Source organism: Pseudophryne corroboree, chromosome 1 (assembly GCF_028390025.1).
Source record: "Pseudophryne corroboree isolate aPseCor3 chromosome 1, aPseCor3.hap2, whole genome shotgun sequence".
In the NCBI taxonomy this organism is placed as follows: domain Eukaryota; kingdom Metazoa; phylum Chordata; class Amphibia; order Anura; family Myobatrachidae; genus Pseudophryne; species Pseudophryne corroboree.
The window spans coordinates 18,564,751-18,586,448 of record NC_086444.1 but is presented as its reverse complement, the minus strand read 5'-3'; the positions used below and the strand labels follow the sequence as shown (position 1 = coordinate 18,586,448).

Here is a 21,698-nt window from a genome sequence, read left to right as displayed (position 1 = left end):
CTGGCAGTGTCCTGCGGCATAGAATTATCATAGCCTGGCAGTGACCTGCGGCTGAGAACTATCATAGCCTGGCAGTGTCCTGCGGCTGAGAACTATCATAGCCTGGCAGTGTCCTGCGGCATAGAACTATCATAGCCTGGCAGTGTCCTGCAGCTGAGAACTATCATAGCCTGGCAGTGTCCTGCAGCTGAGAACTATCATAGCCTGGCAGTGTCCTGCAGCATATAACTATCATAGCCTGGCAGTGTCCTGCGGCATAGAACTATCATAGCCTGGCAGTGTCCTGCGGCTGAGAACTATCATAGCCTGGCAGTGTCCTGCGGCATAGAACTATCATAGCCTGGCAGTGTCCTGGGGCTGAGAACTAACAAAGCCTGGCAGTGTCCTGCGGCATAGAACTATCATAGCCTGGCAGTGTCCTGCAGCTGAGAACTATCATAGCCTGGCAGTGTCCTGCGGCATAGAACTATCATAGCCTGGCAGTGTCCTGCGGCATAGAACTATCATAGCCTGGCAGTGTCCTGCGGCATAGAACTATCATAGCCTGGCAGTGTCCTGCGGCTGAGAACTATCATAGCCTGGCAGTGTCCTGCGGCATAGAACTATCATAGCCTGGCAGTGTCCTGGGGCTGAGAACTAACAAAGCCTGGCAGTGTCCTGCGGCATAGAACTATCATAGCCTGGCAGTGTCCTGCAGCTGAGAACTATCATAGCCTGGCAGTGTCCTGCGGCATAGAACTATCATAGCCTGGCAGTGTCCTGCGGCATAGAACTATCATAGCCTGGCAGTGTCCTGCGGCATAGAACTATCATAGCCTGCTGTCCTGCGGCTGAGAACTAACAAAGCCTGGCAGTGACCTGCGGCATAGAACTATCATAGCCTGGCAGTGTCCTGGGGCTGAGAACTAACAAAGCCTGTCAGTGACCTGCGGCATAGAACTATCATAGCCTGGCAGTGTCCTGCGGCATAGAACTATCATAGCCTGGCAGTGTCCTGCGGCATAGAACTATCATAGCCTGGCAGTGTCCTGCAGCTGAGAACCATCTCAGCCTGGCAGTGTCCTGCGGCTGAGAACTATCATAGCCTGGCAGTGTCCTGCGGTTGAGAACTATCATAGCCTGGCAGTGTCCTGCGGCATAGAACTATCATAGCCTGGCAGTGTCCTGCGGCTGAGAACTATCATAGCCTGGCTGTGCCCTGCGGCATAGAACTATCATAGCCTGGCAGTATCCTGCAGCTGAGAACTATCACAGCCTGGCAGTGTCCTGCGGTATAGAACTGTCATAGCCTGGCAGTGTCCTGCGGCATAGAACTATCATAGCCTGGCAGTGTCCTGCGGCTGAGAACTATCATAGCCTGGCAGTGTCCTGCGGCTGAGAACTATCATAGCCTGGCAGTGTCCTGCAGCTGAGAACTATCATAGCCTGGCAGTGTCCTGCGGCATAGGACTATCATAGCCTGGCAGTGTCCTGCAGCTGAGAACTATCATAGCCTGGCAGTGTCCTGTGGCATAGAACTATCATAGCCTGGCAGTGTCCTGCGGCATAGAACTATCATAGCCTGAAGTGTCCTGCGGCATAGAACTATCATAGCCTTGCAGTGTCCTGCGGCTGAGAACTATCATAGCCTGGCAGTGTCCTGCGGCATAGAATTATCATAGCCTGGCAGTGACCTGCGGCTGAGAACTATCATAGCCTGGCAGTGTCCTGCGGCTGAGAACTATCATAGCCTGGCAGTGTCCTGCGGCATAGAACTATCATAGCCTGGCAGTGTCCTGCAGCTGAGAACTATCAAAGCCTGGCAGTGTCCTGCAGCTGAGAACTATCATAGCCTGGCAGTGTCCTGCGGCATAGAACTATCATAGCCTGGCAGTGTCCTGCGGCATAGAACTATCATAGCCTGGCAGTGTCCTGGGGCTGAGAACTAACAAAGCCTGGCAGTGTCCTGCGGCATAGAACTATCATAGCCTGGCAGTGTCCTGCAGCTGAGAACTATCATAGCCTGGCAGTGTCCTGCGGCATAGAACTATCATAGCCTGGCAGTGTCCTGGGGATGAGAACTAACAAAGCCTGGCAGTGTCCTGCGGCATAGAACTATCATAGCCTGGCAGTGTCCTGCAGCTGAGAACTATCATAGCCTGGCAGTGTCCTGCGGCATAGAACTATCATAGCCTGGCAGTGTCCTGCGGCATAGAACTATCATAGCCTGGCAGTGTCCTGCGGCTGAGAACTATCATAGCCTGGCAGTGTCCTGCGGCATAGAACTATCATAGACTGGCAGTGTCCTGGGGCTGAGAACTAACAAAGCCTGGCAGTGTCCTGCGGCATAGAACTATCATAGCCTGGCAGTGTCCTGAAGCTGAGAACTATCATAGCCTGGCAGTGTCCTGCGGCATAGAACTATCATAGCCCGGCAGTGTCCTGCGGCATAGAACTATCATAGCCTGGCAGTGTCCTGCGGCATAGAACTATCATAGCCTGCTGTCCTGCGGCTGAGAACTAACAAAGCCTGGCAGTGACCTGCTGCATAGAACTATCATAGCCTGGCAGTGTCCTGGGGCTGAGAACTAACAAAGCCTGGCAGTGACCTGCGGCATAGAACTATCATAGCCTGGCAGTGTCCTGCGGCATAGAACTATCATAGCCTGGCAGTGTCCTGCGGCATAGAACTATCATAGCCTGGCAGTGTCCTGCGGCTGACAACTATCAAAGCCTGGCAGTGTCCTGGGGCTGAGAACTAATAAAGCCTGGCAGTGACCTGCGGCATAGAACTATCATAGCCTGGCAGTGACCTGCGGCTGACAACTATCATAGCCTGGCTGTACCCTGCGGCTGAGAACTATCATAGCCTGGCAGTGTCCTGCAGCTGAGAACTATCACAGCCTGGCAGTGTCCTGCGGCTGAGAACTATCATAGCCTGGCAGTGTCCTGCGGATGAGAACTATCATAGCCTGGCAGTGTCCTACGGCATAGAACTATCATAGCCTGGCAGTGCCCTGCGGCTGAGAACTATCACAGCCTGGCAGTGTCCTGCAGCTGAGAACTATCACAGCCTGGCAGTGTCCTGCGGCTGAGAACTATCATAGCCTGGCAGTGTCCTGCGGCTGAGAACTATCATAGCCTGGCAGTGTCCTGCGGCTGAGAACTATCATAGCCTGAAGTGTCCTGTGGCACAGAACTATCATAGCCTGGCAGTGTCCTGCGGCATAATTATCATAGCCTGGCAGTGTCCTGCAGCTGAGAACTATCATAGCCTGGCAGTGTCCTGCGGCATAGAACTATCATAGCCTGGCAGTGTCCTACAGCTGAGAACTATCATAGCCTGGCAGTGTCCTGCAGCTGAGAACTATCATAGCCTGGCAGTGTCCTGCGGCATAGGACTATCATAGCCTGGCAGTGTCCTGCAGCTGAAAACTATCATAGCCTGGCAGTGTCCTGCAGCATAGAACTATCATAGCCTGGCAGTGTCCTGCGGCATAGAACTATCATAGCCTGGCAGTGTCCTGCGGCTGAGAACTATCATAGCCTGGCAGTGTCCTGCGGCATAGAACTATCATAGCCTGGCAGTGTCCTGCGGCTGAGAACTATCATAGCCTGGCTGTACCCTGCGGCATAGAACGATCATAGCCTGGCAGTGTCCTACAGCTGAGAACTATCAAAGCCTGGCAGTGTCCTGCGGCTGAGAACTATCATAGCCTGGCAGTGTCCTGCAGCATAGAACTATTACAGCCTGGCAGTGTCCAGCGGCTGAGAACTATCATAGCCTGGCAGTGTCCTGCAGCTGAGAACTATCATAGCCTGGCAGTGTCCTGCGGCATAGAACTATCATAGCCTGGCAGTGTCCTGCAGCTGAGAACTATCATAACCTGGAAGTGTCCAGCGGCTGAGAATTATCATAGCCTGGCAGTGTTCTGCGGCATAGAACTATCACAGCCTGGCAGTGTCCTGCAGCTGAGAACTATCATAGCCTGGCAGTATCCTGCGGCTGAGAACTATCATAGCCTGGCAGTGTCCTGCGGCTGAGAACTATCATAGCTTGGCAGTGTCCTGCGGCATAGAACTATCATAGCCTGGCAGTGTCCTGCAGCTGATAACTATCATAGCCTGGCAGTGTCCTGCGGTATAGAACTATCATAGCCTGGCAGTGTCCTGCGGCATAGAACTATCATAGCCTGGCAGTGTCCTGCGGCTGAGAACTATCATAGCCTGGCAGTGTCCTGCGGCATAGAACTATCATAGCCTGGCAGTGTCCTGCAGCTGAGAACTATCATAGCCTGGCAGTGTCCTGCGGCATAGAACTACCATAGCCTGGCAGTGTCCTGCAGCTGAGAACTATCATAGCCTGGCAGTGTCCTGCGGCTGAGAACTATCATAGCCTGGCAGTGTCCTGCGGCTGAGAACTATCATAGCCTGGCTGTGCCCTGCGGCATAGAACTATCATAGCCTGGCAGTGTCCTACGGCTGAGAACTATCATTGCCTGGCAGTGTCCTGCAGCATAGAACTATCATAGCCTGGCAGTGTCCTGCGGCATAGAACTATCATAGCCTGGCAGTGTCCTGCGGCTGAGAACTATCATAGCCTGGCAGTGTCCTGCGGCTGACAACTATCATAGCCTGGCTGTACCCTGCGGCATAGAACGATCATAGCCTGGCAGTGTCCTACAGCTGAGAACTATCAAAGCCTGGCAGTGTCCTGTGGCTGAGAACTATCATAGCCTGGCAGTGTCCTGCAGCATAGAACTATTACAGCCTGGCAGTGTCCTGCAGCTGAGAACTATCATAGCCTGGCAGTGTCCTGCGGCATAGAACTATCATAGCCTGGCAGTGTCCTGCAGCTGAGAACTATCATAGCCTGGCAGTATCCTGCGGCTGAGAACTATCATAGCCTGGCAGTGTCCTGCGGCTGAGAACTATCATAGCCTGGCAGTGTCCTGCGGCATAGAACTATCATAGCCTGGCAGTGTCCTGCAGCTGATAACTATCATAGCCTGGCAGTGTCCTGCGGTATAGAACTATCATAGCCTGGCAGTGTCCTGCGGCATATAACTATCATAGCCTGGCAGTGTCCTGCGGCTGAGAACTATCATAGCCTGGCAGTGTCCTGCGGCATAGAACTATCATAGCCTGGCAGTGTCCTGCAGCTGAGAACTATCATAGCCTGGCAGTGTCCTGCGGCATAGAACTATCATAGCCTGGCAGTGTCCTGCAGCTGAGAACTATCATAGCCTGGCAGTGTCCTGCGGCTGAGAACTATCATAGCCTGGCAGTGTCCTGCGGCTGAGAACTATCATAGCCTGGCTGTGCCCTGCGGCATAGAACTATCATAGCCTGGCAGTGTCCTGCGGCTGAGAACTATCATAGCCTGGCTGTGCCCTGCGGCATAGAACTATCATAGCCTGGCAGTATCCTGCAGCTGAGAACTATCACAGCCTGGCAGTGTCCTGCGGTATAGAACTATCATAGCCTGGCAGTGTCCTGCGGCATAGAACTATCATAGCCTGGCAGTGTCCTGCGGCTGAGAACTATCATAGCCTGGCAGTGTCCTGCGGCTGAGAACTATCATAGCCTGGCAGTGTCCTGCAGCTGAGAACTATCATAGCCTGGCAGTGTCCTGCGGCATAGAACTATCATAGCCTGGCAGTGTCCTGCGGCTGAGAACTATCATAGCCTGGCAGTGTCCTGCGGCTGAGAACTATCACAGCCTGGCAGTGTCCTGCGGCATAGAACTATCATAGCCTGGCAGTATCCTGCAGCTGAGAACTATCACAGCCTGGCAGTATCCTGCAGCTGAGAACTATCATAGCCTGGCTGTACCCTGCGGCATAGAACTATCATAGCCTGGCTGTACCCTGCGGCTGAGAACTATCATAGCCTGGCAGTGTCCTGCGGCATAGAACTATCATAGCCTGGCAGTGTCCTGCGGCATAGAACTATCATAGCCTGGCTGTGCCCTGCGGCATAGAACTACCATAGCCTGGCAGTATCCTGCAGCTGAGAACTATCACAGCCTGGCAGTATCCTGCAGCTGAGAACTATCATAGCCTGGCAGTGTCCTGCGGCTGAGAACTATCATAGCCTGGCAGTGTCCTGCGGCTGAGAACTATCATAGCCTGGCTGTACCCTGCGGCATAGAACTATCATAGCCTGGCAGTGTCCTGTGGCTGAGAACTATCATAGCCTGGCAGTGTCCTGTGGCTGAGAACTATCATAGCCTGGCAGTGCCCTGCGGCATAGAACTATCATAGCCTGGCAGTGTCCTGCGGCTGAGAACTATCATAGCCTGGCTGTGCCCTGCGGCATAGAACTATCATAGCCTGGCAGTGTCCTGCGGCATAGAACTATCATAGCCTGGCAGTGTCCTGCGGCATAGAAATATCATAGTCTGCAAGTGTCCTGCGGCTGAGAACTATCATAGCCTGGCAGTGTCCTGCGGCATAGAAATATCATAGTCTGCAGGTGTTCTGTGGCTGAGGACTGTCATTGTCTGGCAGTGTCCTGCGGCATAGAAATATCATAGTCTGCAGGTGTCCTGTGGCTGATGACTGTCATTGTCTGGCAGTGTCCTGCGGACGGGAACTATCATACACAGCTGGTACACCCCAATTTGGAAGATGTGCCGTTATACATGATACTGTGTATTACAGAGGTAAATGATGAAACCAGTGCACCTGCACGCTCCCTCTGTCCCCTCTGCTGCAGGTTATTATGCTATTAGTAGTCCTCTAACAGAGTAGGCACAGAGTGACTGACCGCTGGGACACTTGCATAGCAGCACACACAGAGGCAGCTGCCGCCGGGCTCCTGTTTTGAAGGGGGGCACTTCTCCTCCGGTTCTGTGTGTTCAGCGACATTAATCAATGAAGTTAAATGACAGCAGACGGTATCTCTTCCTTAGCCGCCTTCCTCACTAGTCACTACACCTTACAAATCACACCCTCTTTATTATAGATATACTGGAAGCAGACACCTTACTGATGAAGCTATTTGCTCCTATAAAGGAAGCATGAGAATTCTAACTATATGAAGTTATTTCTCTGACAATTACACGTAACTTCATATACTGTAGTTAGAATTCTCATACTATGCAAGAGCAGATATCTCCATCAGTAAGGTGCATGCTTCCAGTGTAATAGGTTGTGGGTTCTAATCCTGGATACGACACTTGCAAATTAATTGTTGAGAAATAATCAGTATTGTGAGTGACTGAGCAGATCTATGTAGTGTGTGGCTGGACCCCTATATATAGTTAGAAGCTGCAGGCTTGCCATGCAGGAGCAAATATATTATATATATATATATATATATATATATATATATATGTGGGTCACCAATGTTTTTCTTGCCTCCGGGTAACTGGGACAAACTTACGCCTCTGAGCACACAGATTTGCTGGTTATACACAAGGTTGCGGCAGTGATGTCAAATGTCCTGTTAGGAGCTTTTTCAATACAGCTTTAGACTGGAGGATTGCATCACTGAAAGAAACTCAGTATAAAGGGGTTTTCAGACAACTGTCGCTAACTCATCTGCATATCCCTCCAACAACTTTAATACTAGAGCTTTCTCACTTCTATAGAATGTTCTCAGCTGTGTATGACCCAGAGTTGTTTAGACTGGTGACCCTTAGATACAACACATATCAGCTCTACAACTGTAACCTTTACACAATTCTGTGTCAGATCTACACCCAGGCCCCAACATTTCCAACAAATGAAGATATATTCAAGTCTAATTTCCATTTCAACACATTTGTGGCAATCAAGGCTCTAATTTTGCCCTACTGCGACCTTTGCCAAACACACTGCATGTTCTTTCAATCACCTGTCTTTTACAAGTGCCTTTATAGCATCTGCAAGTTTATATTTGTCATGTTTGGATATGACACAAAACTGCTGTCCGGATACAACTGCATCCGATTCAGAGAGCTGGGCTGGGCCTCACATCGTGTACCAGATACATGCTGCCCGGCCTGATGATATAAATATGTGACTGAAAAGCACAGATGAAAGCCAGAAAGTGGGTATGCACAAACACTAATATCTGTAACTAAGGCCATTCTGCCGGTAGCTCTGGAAATATATTTTCAGGACAACGTTGGAAGAACAAGGAATAAATGTTATATTAAGTACAGATCACTGTGTATACAGTGCATTATCTCACCGATAGGATGTGATGTATCTTGTAGGCAGCATAGTGTCCACAGACGGCTTCCAATAGCAGGAAAAGTTGTGATAATCGGAAGCTCTGCAGGTGACAGACGGAATACCGGGTGGATCTGAAAAAAAGCAGAACAGGAGTCAAATGTGCGGAAAAAAATATTTATTTTAATGGCAGAATTGCGCGCGCACACACACACAAACAGATAGCTAAACCCTAAAAACAGATTTTTTTCTTAATAAAAAACAGATATTAATTACAAGCAAAAAGAGCAAATATCACAATGCACCTGGTGTGGCTTCAACTAAAGTTACAGTTGTTGCCAGCAGACTGCCGTCCGAGGGTGTAATCATGGCCTTTCTTCCCTATGCATACCCGACTTCCTGTCCACAATCATTATATACCAGGCTTATATGACAGATACCACAGGACAGGAGTTTGCGGTGAGGTAGGTTATAAAATACTCTATATTGTTACAGGGCAGGATTCGGAGGCTTATTCACAATTGTACTGTATGGTTTAATTACTGCCTCATGTTGGTAAATTGGAAATAGACCAAGAAAATTATGTAAAAAGTGCTGACTGTTAAATTTCTTGGGCGTCACAACAGCTCTGTCTACTTTTACCGTGACTTTGTAGTTGCTCGTTGCATACTGCCAAATTTTCCAGGCAAGTCCGCACCCCACACACCAAGTGACTGACAGAAGTGTAAATTGTCACCAGCTGACACCAGGAATAATGTATTCCTTTAGCTGTTTACACATCACAGTTTACAGAGTAGATAATTAGAGCAGCATGTGTTTATGATCGCAGACATTCCCAGCGCAGAGAGGCGAGACTGCGACCGCTTACAGTGAGCGCGGGAACGCTACCATTACTCTCACATGTGTCACTGGGGGACTCTTCCATTGAGCTGTGTACTGCACGTATATCCATTCGTTACACCTAAAGCCCAGAACTCGGGGGTGAGGAGTCGCTGGTCGCAGCTGCTACACTATACTACTGTCCGCGAATGTACTGCGCTGTGTATTATAATCACAGTCAGAGACCATTAAACAATTGAAAAGTGAAGGAACTGAAATTGCGTAAATAAAAAATATGTTATTTACAGAAATATGTTATTTACAGAGAGACCAACTTAAATTTTGTTTGCTACGGACAATGTACATATTGTGGTCCATTAATAAGACAGGGTGCAGTACTGACCAGCACAAACCGCGCTCCATGATAAAGAAAGATAAATATATAAATGCAGAAAAGGAAGAGTATGGTAAGCGGATGATTAACTATCACACCCAGCGAGCCGCCCCCCTGCGACGTGTCTCTGCATAAATCTACACACAAGGTCGGCGGCGTACGTCAGCATCCACAGCCGATATTCTAAATACATATATTCAGAAGCGTCATAAAGGAGAAGCGCAGCTCTGCGGCGACCTTCACAGAGCCTGACAAGGTTATCCGTCCGAACCTGACGCCTCCTGTAATACGGCCCTGCTGGATGTTACGTAACGGGATGTGACGAGAAGATTCCTGCGGGCAAGGACAGCTCTCTGTTCCCTCATCAGACAATAAGCGATGCTGAGAAGCACAGAGCGCGACACACATCACATTCCAAGGGCACAGAGTGTTTATGTCTGGGAAGATCACGTATCAACACTCCAAGGTCCCGGCAGCCTGGGCGCACTCGCAGCTGCGTACAATAACTGCGCTGACTCACACACCGCCGCGTCTGGTGGGCTCATCCTCTCTGACACACACCAGTGTTAACGTTCTGTCACAGTTATATAAACATTCCCAGTTATTCCTAAGGACCAAAAGATCTCTCTCTCTTTATTTCTGCAAATACTCACAGGTGTTTGGCACTGATTGTATAACCAGTCCACGGTACTGTAACCAATGCATCTGCCTGAAGCTAGACAGGAGAGCAGCACCGGATGGAGCACTGATTGTATGACCTGTCCACGGTACTGTAACCAATGCATCTGCCTGAAGCTAGACAGGAGAGCAGCACCGGATGGAGCACTGATTGTATGACCAGTCCACGGTACTGTAACCAATGCATCTGCCTGAAGCTAGACAGGAGAGCAGCACCGGATGGAGCACTGATTGTATGACCAGTCCACGGTACTGTAACCAATGCATCTGCCTGTAGCTAGACAGGAGAGCAGCACCGGATGGAGCACTGATTGTATGACCAGTCCACGGTACTGTAACCAATGCATCTGCCTGAAGCTAGACAGGAGAGCAGCACCGGATGGAGCACTGATTGTATGACCAGTCCACGGTACTGTAACCAATGCATCTGCCTGTAGCTAGACAGGAGAGCAGCACCGGATGGAGCACTGATTGTATGACCAGTCCACGGTACTGTAACCAATGCATCTGCCTGTAGCTAGACAGGAGAGCAGCACCGGATGGAGCACTGATTGTATGACCAGTCCACGGTACTGTAACCAATGCATCTGCCTGAAGCTAGACAGGAGAGCAGCACCGGATGGAGCACTGATTGTATGACCAGTCCACGGTACTGTAACCAATGCATCTGCCTGAAGCTAGACAGGAGAGCAGCACCGGATGGAGCACTGATTGTATGACCAGTCCACGGTACTGTAACCAATGCATCTGCCTGAAGCTAGACAGGAGAGCAGCACCGGATGGAGCACTGATTGTATGACCAGTCCACGGTACTGTAACCAATGCATCTGCCTGAAGCTAGACAGGAGAGCAGCACCGGATGGAGCACTGATTGTATGACCAGTCCACGGTACTGTAACCAATGCATCTGCCTGAAGCTAGACAGGAGAGCAGCACCGGATGGAGCACTGATTGTATGACCAGTCCACGGTACTGTAACCAATGCATCTGCCTGAAGCTAGACAGGAGAGCAGCACCGGATGGAGCACTGATTGTATGACCAGTCCACGGTACTGTAACCAATGCATCTGCCTGTAGCTAGATAGGAGAGCAGCACCGGATGGAGCACTGATTGTATGACCAGTCCACGGTACTGTAACCAATGCATCTGCCTGAAGCTAGACAGGAGAGCAGCACCGGATGGAGCACTGATTGTATGACCAGTCCACGGTACTGTAACCAATGCATCTGCCTGAAGCTAGACAGGAGAGCAGCACCGGATGGAGCACTGATTGTATGTCCAGTCCACGGTACTGTAACCAATGCATCTGCCTGTAGCTAGATAGGAGAGCAGCACCGGATAGCGGCACTAGGGCGAAAAACTTCCATACAGGAGAGGCCGGTGGAACCAATGTTTCATTATAGTACAACTATAGTGTATTTTCATTAGGACCCTATTCAATGTTAACTTAGTAGATAGATAGATAGATAGATAGATAGATAGATAGATAGATAGATAGATAGATAGATAGATAGATAGATAGATAGATATGATCACTTTCCAGATAGCAGATGAAAATGAGGTCACTGGGTTATACATCTGGACAATGCAAAAAAAGATGAGGAGGTATTATACTGTGAGGTCCAAAATAAGAGAAACAGAGAGGGGAGAATAATGAGAGGCAGATGGGGAAGAATAGCGAGAGACAGAGGGGGGAGAAAAGCGAGACGCAGAGAGGGGAGAATAGCGAGACACAGAGAGGGGAGAATAGCGAGACACAGAGAAGGGGAGAATAGCGAGAGACAGAGAGGGGAGAATAGCGAGAGACAGAGAGGGGAGAATAGCGAGACACAGAGAAGGGGAGAATAGCGAGACACAGACAAGGAGAGAAAAGCGAGACACAGAGAGGGGAGAATAGCGAGACACAGAGGGGGGAGAATAGCGAGACACAGAGAGGGGAGAATAGCGAGACACATAGGGGGGAGAATAGCGAGACACAGAGAGGGGAGAAAAGCGAGACACAGAGGGGGGAGAATAGCGAGACACAGAGAGGGGAGAATAGCGAGACACATAGGGGGGAGAATAGCGAGACACAGAGAGGGGAGAAAAGCGAGACACAGAGAGGGGAGAATAGCGAGACACATAGGGGGGAGAATAGCGAGACACATAGGGGGGAGAATAGCGAGACACATAGAGGGGAGAATAGCGAGACACAGAGAGGGGAGAATAGCGAGACACAGAGAGGGGAGAATAGCGAGACACAGAGAGGGGAGAATAGCGAGACACAGAGAAGGGGAGAATAGCGAGAGACAGAGAGGGGAGAATAGCGAGACACAGAGAAGGGGAGAATAGCGAGACACAGAGAAGGAGAGAAAAGCGAGACACAGAGAGGGGAGAATAGCGAGACACAGAGAGGGGAGAATAGCGAGACACAGAGAGGGGAGAATAGCGAGACACAGAGGGGGGAGAATAACGAGACACAGAGGGGGAAGAATAACGAGACACAGAGGGGGGAGAATAGTGAGACACAGAGGGGGAAGAATAGCGAGACACAGAGGGGGAAGAATAGCGAGACACAGAGGGGGGAGAATAGCGAGTCACAGAGAGGGGAGAATAGCGAGACACAGAGAGGGGAGAAAAGCGAGACACAGAGAGAAGAGAATAGCGAGACACAGAGGGGGGAGAACAACGAGACACAGAGGGGGGAGAATAGCGAGACACAGAGGGGGGAGAATAGCAAGACACAGGGGGGAGAAAAGCGAGACACAGAGGGGGAGAATAGTAAGACACAGAGAGGGGAGAATAACGAGACACAGAGAGGGGAGAATAGCGAGACACAGAGGGGAAGAATAGCGAGACACAGAAGGGGAAGAATAGCGAAAGACAGAGAGTGGAGAATAGCGAGACACAGAGGGGGAAGAATAGCGAGACACAGGGGGGAGAATAGCGAGACACAGAGGGGGGGGGGGATAGCGAGACACAGAGGGGGGGGGGGAATAGCGAGACACAGATGGGGGGGAATAGCGAGACACAGATGGGGGGGAATAGCGAGACACAGAGGGGGGAGAATAGCGAGACACAGAGAGGGGAGAATAGCGAGACACAGAGAGGGGAGAATAGCGAGACACAGAGGGGGACAATAACGAGACACAGGGGGGGGGCAATAACGAGACACAGAGGGGGGAGAATAGTGCGACACAGAGGGGGGAGAATAGCGAGACACAGAGAGGGGAGAATAGCGAGACACAGAGGGGGGAGAATAGTGAGACACAGAGGGGGGAGAATAGCGAGACACAGAGGGGGGAGAATAGCGAGACACATAAGGGGGAGAATAGCGAGACACAGAGAGGGAACAATAGCGAGACACAGAGAGGGGAGAATAGCGAGACACAGAGAGGGGAGAATAGCGAGACACAGAGGGGGGAGAATAACGAGACACAGAGAGGGGAGAATAGCGAGACACAGAGAGGGGAGAATAGCGAGACACAGAGGGGGGGAGAATAGTGAGACACAGAGGGGGGGAGAATAGCGAGACACATAAAGGGGAGAATAGCGAGACACAGAGGGGGGAGAATAGCGAGACAGAGGGGGGAGAATAGCGAAACACATAAAGGGGAGAATAGCGAGACACAGAGAGGGGAGAATAGCGAGACACAGAGGGGAGAATAGCGAGACACAAAGAGGGGAGAATAGTGAGACACAGAGGGGGGAGAATAGTGAGACACAGAGGGGGGAGAATAGCGGGACACAGAGGGGGGAGAATAGCGAGACACAGAGGGGGAGAATAGCGAGACACAGAGAGGGGAGAATAGCGAGACACAGAGAGGGGAGAATAGCGAGACACAGAGAGGGGAGAATAGCGAGACACAGAGGGGGGAGGATAGTGAGACACAGAGGGGGGAGAATAGCGATACACATAAAGGGGAGAATAGCGACACACAGAGGGGGGAGAATAGCTAGACACAGAGGGGGGGAGAATAGCGAGACACATAAAGGGGAGAATAGCGAGACACAGAGAGGGGAGAATAGCGAGACACAGAGAGGGGAGAATAGCGAGACACAGAGAGGGAAGAATAGCGAGACACAGAGAGGGGAGAATAGCGAGACACAGAGGGGTGAATAGCGAGACACAGAGGGGGGAGAATAGCGAGACACAGAGGGGTAGAATAGCGAGACACAGAGGGGGAAGAATAGCGAGACACAGAGGGGGGAGAATAGCGAGACACAGAGGGGGAGAATAGCGAGACACAGAGGGGGAGAATAGCGAGACAAAGAGAGGGTAGAATAGCGAGACACAGAGCGGGGAGAATAGCGAGACACAGAGGGGGAAGAATAGCGAGACACGGAGAGGGGAGAATAGCGAGACACAGAGGGGTGAATAGCGAGACACAGAGGGGGAGAATCGCGAGACACAGAGGGGGGAGAATAGTGAGACACAGAGGGGGGAGAATAGTAAGACACAGGGGGGAGAAGAGTGAGACACAGAAGGGTGAATAGCGAGACACAGAGGGGGAAGAATAGCGAGACACAAAGAGGAGAGAATAGCGAGACACAGAGGGAGGAGAATAACGAGACATAGAGGGGGGAGAACAGTGAGACACAGAGGGGGGAGAATAGTGAGACACAGAGGGGGAAGAATAGCGAGACACAGAGGGGGAAGAATAGCGAGACACAGAGGGGGGAGAATAGCGAGACACAGAGAGGGGAGAATAGCGAGACACAGAGAGGGGAGAATAGCGAGACACAGAGAGGGGAGAATAGCGAGACACAGAGGGGGGAGGATAGTGAGACACAGAGGGGGGAGAATAGCGATACACATAAAGGGGAGAATAGCGACACACAGAGGGGGAGAATAGCTAGACACAGAGGGGGGGAGAATAGCGAGACACATAAAGGGGAGAATAGCGAGACACAGAGGGGGGAGAATAGCGAGACACAGAGAGGGGAGAATAGCGAGACACAGAGAGGGGAGAATAGCGAGACACAGAGAGGGGAGAATAGCGAGGGGAGAATAGCGAGACACAGAGAGGGGAGAATAGCGAGACACAGAGAGGGGAGAATAGCGAGACACAGAGGGGGGGAGAATAGTAAGACACAGACAGGGGAGAATAGCTGCGAATTATAAGACATAGAGGGGGAAGAATAGCGAGACACAGAGGGGGGAGAATAGCAAGACACAGAGAGGGGGAGAATAGCAAGACACAGAGGGGGAGAATAGCGAGACACAGAGAGGGGAGAATAGCGAGACACAGAGGGGGAAGAATAGCGAGACACAGAGAGGGAAGACTAGCGAGAGAGAGAGTGGAGAATAACGAGACACAGAGGGGGAAGAATAGCGAGACACAGGGGGGAGAATAGCGAGACACAGAGAGGGGAGAATAACGAGACACAGAGGGGGAAGAATAGCGAGACACAGAGAAGGGGAGAATAGCGAGACACAGAGGGGGGGAATAGCGAGACACAGAGGGGGGAGAATAGCGAGACACAGAGGGGTAGAATAGCGAGACACAGAGGGGGAAGAATAGCTAGACACAGAGGGGGGAGAATAGCGAGACACAGAGGGGGAGAATAGCGAGACACAGAGGGGGAGAATAGCGAGACAAAGAGAGGGGAGAATAGCGAGACACAGAGCGGGGAGAATAGCGAGACACAGAGGGGGAAGAATAGCGAGACACAGAGAGGGGAGAATAGCGAGACACAGAGGGGTGAATAGCGAGACACAGAGGGGGAGAATCGCGAGACACAGAGGGGGGAGAATAGTGAGACACAGAGGGGGGAGAATAGTAAGACACAGGGGGGAGAATAGTGAGACACAGAAGGGTGAATAGCGAGACACAGAGGGGGAAGAATAGCGAGACACAAAGAGGGGAGAATAGCGAGACACAGAGGGGGGAGAATAACGAGACATAGAGGGGGGAGAATAGTGAGACACAGAGGGGGGAGAATAGTGAGACACAGAGGGGGAAGAATAGCGAGACACAGAGGGGGAAGAATAGTGAGACACAGAGGGGGGAGAATAGCGAGACACAGAGGGGGGAGAATAGCGAGACACAGAGAAGGGAGAATAGCGAGACACAGAGAGGGGAGAATAGCGAGACACAGAGGTGGGAGAACAGCGAGACACAGAGGGGGGAGAATAGCGAGACACAGAGGGGGAGAATAGCTAGACACGGGGGAGAAAAGCGAGACACAGAGGGGGGAGAATAGTAAGACAGAGAGGGGAGAATAACGAGACACAGAGAGGGGAGAATAGCGAGACACAGAGGGGAAGAATAGCGAGACACAGAGGGGAAGAATAGCGAGACACAGGGGGGAAGAATAGCGAGACACAGAGGGGGAAGAATAGCGAGAGACAGAGAGTGGAGAATAGCAAGACACAGAGGGGGAAGAATTGCGAGACACAGGGGGGAGAATAGCGAGACACAGGGGGGAGGAATAGCGAGACACAGAGGGGGGGGGAATAGCGAGACACAGAGGGGGAGAATAGCGAGACACAGAGGGGTAGAATAGTGAGACACAGAGGGGGAAGAATAGCGAGACACAGAGGGGGGAGAATAGCGAGACACAGAGATGGGAGAATAGCGAGACACAGAGAGGGGAGAATAGCGAGACAGAGGGGGAAGAATAGCGAGACACAGAGAGGGGAGAATAGCGAGACACAGAGGGGTGAATAGCGAGACACAGAGGGGGGAGAATCGCGAGACACAGAGGGGGGAGAATAGTGAGACACAGAGGGGAGAATAGTGAGACACAGAAAGGTGAATAGCGAGACACAGAGGGGGGAGAATAGCGAGACACAGAGAGGGGAGAATAGCGAGACACAGAGAGGGGAGAATAGCGAGACACAGAGAGGGGAGAATAGCGAGACACAGAGGGGGGAGAACAGCGAGACACAGAGGGGGGAGAATAGCGAGACACAGAGGGGGGAGAATAGCAAGACACAGGGGGGAGAAAAGCGAGACACAGAGGGGGGAGAATAGTAAGACACAGAGAGGGGAGAATAACGAGACACAGAGGGGGGAAAATAACGAGACACAGAGGGGGGAGAATAGTGAGACACAGAGGGGGGAGAATAGTGAGACACATAGAGGGTGAATAGCGAGACACAGAGGGAAGAATAGCGAGACACAGAGAGGGGAGAATAGCGAGACACAGAGGGGGGAGAATAACGAGACACAGAGGCGGGAGAATAGCGAGACACAGAAGGGTGAATAGCGAGACACAGAGGGGGAAGAATAGCAGACACAGAGAGGGGAGAATAGCGAGACACAGAGGGGAGAGAACAGCGAGACACAGAGGGGAGAGAATAGCGAGACATAAAGGGGGGAGAATAGCAACACACAGAGGGGGGAGAATAGCAAGACACAGGGGGGAGAAAAGTGAGACACAGAAGAGGAAGAATAGTGAGACACAGAGAGGGGAGAATTACGAGACACAGAGGGGGGAGAATCGCGAGACATAGAGGGGGAAGAATAGCGAGACACAGAGAGGGGAGAATAGCGAGACACAGAGGGGGGAGAATAGCGAGACACAGAGGGGGGAGAATAGCGAGACACAGAGAGGGGAGAATAGTGAGACACAGAGGGGGGAGAATAGTGAGACACAGAAGGGTGAATAGCGAGATACAGAGGGGGAAGAATAGCGAGACACAGAGAGGGGAGAATAGCGAGACACAGAGGGGGGAGAATAGCGAGACACAGAGGGGGGAGAATAGCGAGACACAGAGGGGGGAGAATAGTCTTCCCACTCTCCATTCCGCTGGAACATCCAGTAGCCACTTACAACCCTTGCGCTCAGACTCAGCTGTCTGTCTCCTAGCCACTATACACGTATGACTGTCGCCCTTGGACATATCACCAGTAACCATTCTGCTAATACTGGCCATGCTGCTGTGAGCGCCATCATTTATCCCACGTTCAGTCCCCCAGGTGGTGTCGTCTATCCCTGTTTTCATAGATGACACACATCATTAGTGTCTGCATGCCTTCAGCCATCCTCTCTCATACAGTCACACACCCCGCACCAGCATTATCTGCAGAATAGAAGCAATGTGTCTGTGTGTACAGGTATGTATACATATAAATCTATATCTCCAACCTGTTAGGTTGCACTCTGCAATCCAATGCAATGAAATCCTGCAGGTGCCTTCCCATTGGGTAGCCCCATACCGGGATTACTGAACCACACATACAGGTGGTGGGCGGCACTCAGTGCGGGTACATGGATACACACCGTCTGTGGTGTCTCTGTACCCATTGCTTTTATTACATGTGTCACACCCCTGCCTGGCCCTCAAACAGCCCTGACACCGGACATATTTCTATTCATTCCAGGAAAGATCATTTCTACTCACATCCCAGCTTTAGCAGCACGGAGCGCAGGAGCTCCCCCGACTGGCTGTGGCAGGTATAGTTCCCCATCACTGAATGGGCGACATTTGGAAGGTGCAGGTCTCCTGGATTAGTGAGGAGGCCCCAGGGGACATGTGGGGAACCATTGTATCTCCACTCCGTCACCGAACTGCAATACAAAGAAGAGTCACATTATAAGTCTGTGCTAACGTTCTGCTGCATATGACGGTGCCTGGTGCCCACCTGAGCTCATACGGGTCACTGACAACAATATTCCATCACTGGGAAACACCTTCTGTTTATTATGACATATATATACAGCAGCAGAAAATCACCGCCAATATGTCACTGACTGAGCGCAGGTAAACACTGCACCGCGCTCACATACAGGCAAAGCCGCACTGCGCTCACATACAGGCAAAGCCGCACTGCGCTCACATACAGGCAAAGCCGCACCACTCTCACATACAGGCAAAGCCGCACTGCGCTCACATACAGGCAAAGCCGCACTGCGCTCACATACAGGCAAAGCCGCACTGCGCTCACATACAGGCAAAGCCGCACTGCGCTCACATACAGGCAAAGCCGCACTGCGCTCACATACAGGCAAAGCCGCACTGCGCTCACATACAGGCAAAGCCGCACTGCGCTCACATACAGGCAAAGCTGCACCACGCTCACATACAGGCAAAGCCGCACTGCGCTCACATACAGGCAAAGCCGCACCGCGCTCACATACAGGCAAAGCTGCACCACGCTCACATACAGGCAAAGCCGCACTGCGCTCACATACAGGCAAAGCCGCACTGCGCTCACATACAGGCAAAGCCGCACTGCGCTCACATACAGGCAAAGGCGCACTGCGCTCACATACAGGCAAAGCCGCACTGCGCTCACATACAGGCAAAGCCGCACCACTCTCACATACAGGCAAAGCCGCACTGCGCTCACATACAGGCAAAGCCGCACCGCGCTCACATACAGGCAAAGCTGCACCACGCTCACATACAGGCAAAGCCGCACTGTGCTTACATACAGGCAAAGCCGCACTGCGCTCACATACAGGCAAAGCCGCACCGCTCTCACATACAGGCAAAGCCGCACTGCGCTCACGTACAGGCAAAGCCGCACTGCGCTCACATACAGGCAAAGCCGCACCACTCTCACATACAGGCAAAGCCGCACTGTGCTCACATACAGGCAAAGCCGCACTGCGCTCACATACAGGCAAAGCCGCACTGCGCTCACATACAGGCAAAGCCGCACCGCTCTCACATACAGGCAAAGTTGCACCACGCTCACGTACAGGCAAAGCCGCACTGCGCTCACATACAGGCAAAGCCGCACTGCGCTCATATACAGGCAAAGACGCACCGCTCTCACATACAGGCAAAGCCGCACTGCACTCACATACAGGCAAAGACGCACCACTCTCACATACAGGCAAAGCCGCACCGCTCTCACATACAGGCAAAGCCGCACTGTGCTTACATACAGGCAAAGCCGCACCACTCTCACATACAGGCAAAGCTGCACCGCGCTCACATACAGGCAAAGCCGCACTGCACTCACATACAGGCAAAGACGCACCACTCTCACATACAGGCAAAGCCGCACCGCTCTCACATACAGGCAAAGCCGCACCGCGCTCACATACAGGCAAAGCCGCACCACGCTCACATACAGGCAAAGACGCACTGCGCTCACATACAGGCAAAGACGCACTGCACTCACATACAGGCAAAGACGCACTGCACTCATATACAGGTAAAGCCGCACTGCGCTCACATACAGGCAAAGCCGCACTGCACTCACATACAGGCAAAGACGCACTGCACTCATATACAGGTAAAGCCGCACTGCGCTCACATACAGGCAAAGCCGCACCACTCTCACATACAGGCAAAGCCGCACTGCGCTCACATACAGGCAAAGACGCACCACTCTCACATACAGGCAAAGCCGCACTGCGCTCACATACAGGCAAAGCCGCACTGCGCTCACATACAGGCAAAGCTGCACCACGCTCACATACAGGCAAAGCCGCACTGCGCTCACATACAGGCAAAGCCGCACCACTCTCACATACAGGCAAAGCCGCACTGCGCTCACATACAGGCAAAGACGCACCACTCTCACATACAGGCAAAGCCGCACTGCGCTCACATACAGGCAAAGCCGCACTGCACTCACATACAGGCAAAGACGCACTGCACTCACATACAGGCAAAGACGCACTGCTCTCACATACAGGCAAAGCCGCACTGCACTCACATACAGGCAAAGCCGCACTGCGCTCACATACAGGCAAAGACGCACCGCTCTCACATACAGGCAAAGCCGCACTGCACTCACATACAGGCAAAAACGCACTGCACTCACATACAGGCAAAGCCGCACCACTCTCACATACAGGCAAAGCCGCACTGCGCTCACATACAGGCAAATACGCACCGCTCTCACATACAGGCAAAGACGCACTGTACTCATATACAGGCAAAGCCGCACTGCGCTCACATACAGGCAAAGACGCACCACTCTCACATACAGGCAAAGCCGCACTGCGCTCACATACAGGCAAAGCCGCACTGCACTCACATACAGGCAAAGACGCACTGCACTCACATACAGGCAAAGACGCACTGCTCTCACATACAGGCAAAGCCGCACTGCACTCACATACAGGCAAAGCCGCACTGCGCTCACATACAGGCAAAGACGCACCGCTCTCACATACAGGCAAAGCCGCACTGCACTCACATACAGGCAAAAACGCACTGCACTCACATACAGGCAAAGCCGCACCACTCTCACATACAGGCAAAGCCGCACTGCGCTCACATACAGGCAAATACGCACCGCTCTCACATACAGGCAAAGACGCACTGCACTCATATACAGGTAAAGCCGCACTGCGCTCACATACAGGCAAAGCCGCACTGCACTCACATACAGGCAAAGACGCACTGCACTCATATACAGGTAAAGCCGCACTGCGCTCACATACAGGCAAAGCCGCACCACTCTCACATAAAGGCAAAGACGCACCACTCTCACATACAGGCAAAGCCGCACTGCGCTCACATACAGGCAAAGCCGCACTGCGCTCACATACAGGCAAAGCCGCACTGCGCTCACATACAGGCAAAGCTGCACCACGCTCACATACAGGCAAAGCCGCACTGCGCTCACATACAGGCAAAGCCGCACCACTCTCACATACAGGCAAAGCCGCACTGCGCTCACATACAGGCAAAGACGCACCACTCTCACATACAGGCAAAGCCGCACTGCGCTCACATACAGGCAAAGCCGCACTGCACTCACATACAGGC

At 51.9% G+C, this 21,698-nt stretch overlaps 1 protein-coding gene across 4 annotated transcripts in view; it reads right to left on the bottom strand.

Moving 5' to 3' along the window:
- LOC135053777 (interleukin-11 receptor subunit alpha-like) overlaps nucleotides 1–21,698 on the bottom strand; it is a 239,034-nt gene that overhangs the window by 103,554 nt on the left and 113,782 nt on the right. For all 4 annotated transcript variants that reach the window (XM_063957505.1, XM_063957503.1, XM_063957504.1 and 1 more), the window contains exons 4-5: nucleotides 18,366–18,532; nucleotides 8,161–8,275 (exon numbers count right to left, since the gene is read on the bottom strand). In XM_063957505.1, the coding sequence (XP_063813575.1) occupies nucleotides 8,161–8,275; nucleotides 18,366–18,532 (282 nt within the window). The remainder of the gene's footprint in view (nucleotides 1–8,160; nucleotides 8,276–18,365; nucleotides 18,533–21,698) is intronic.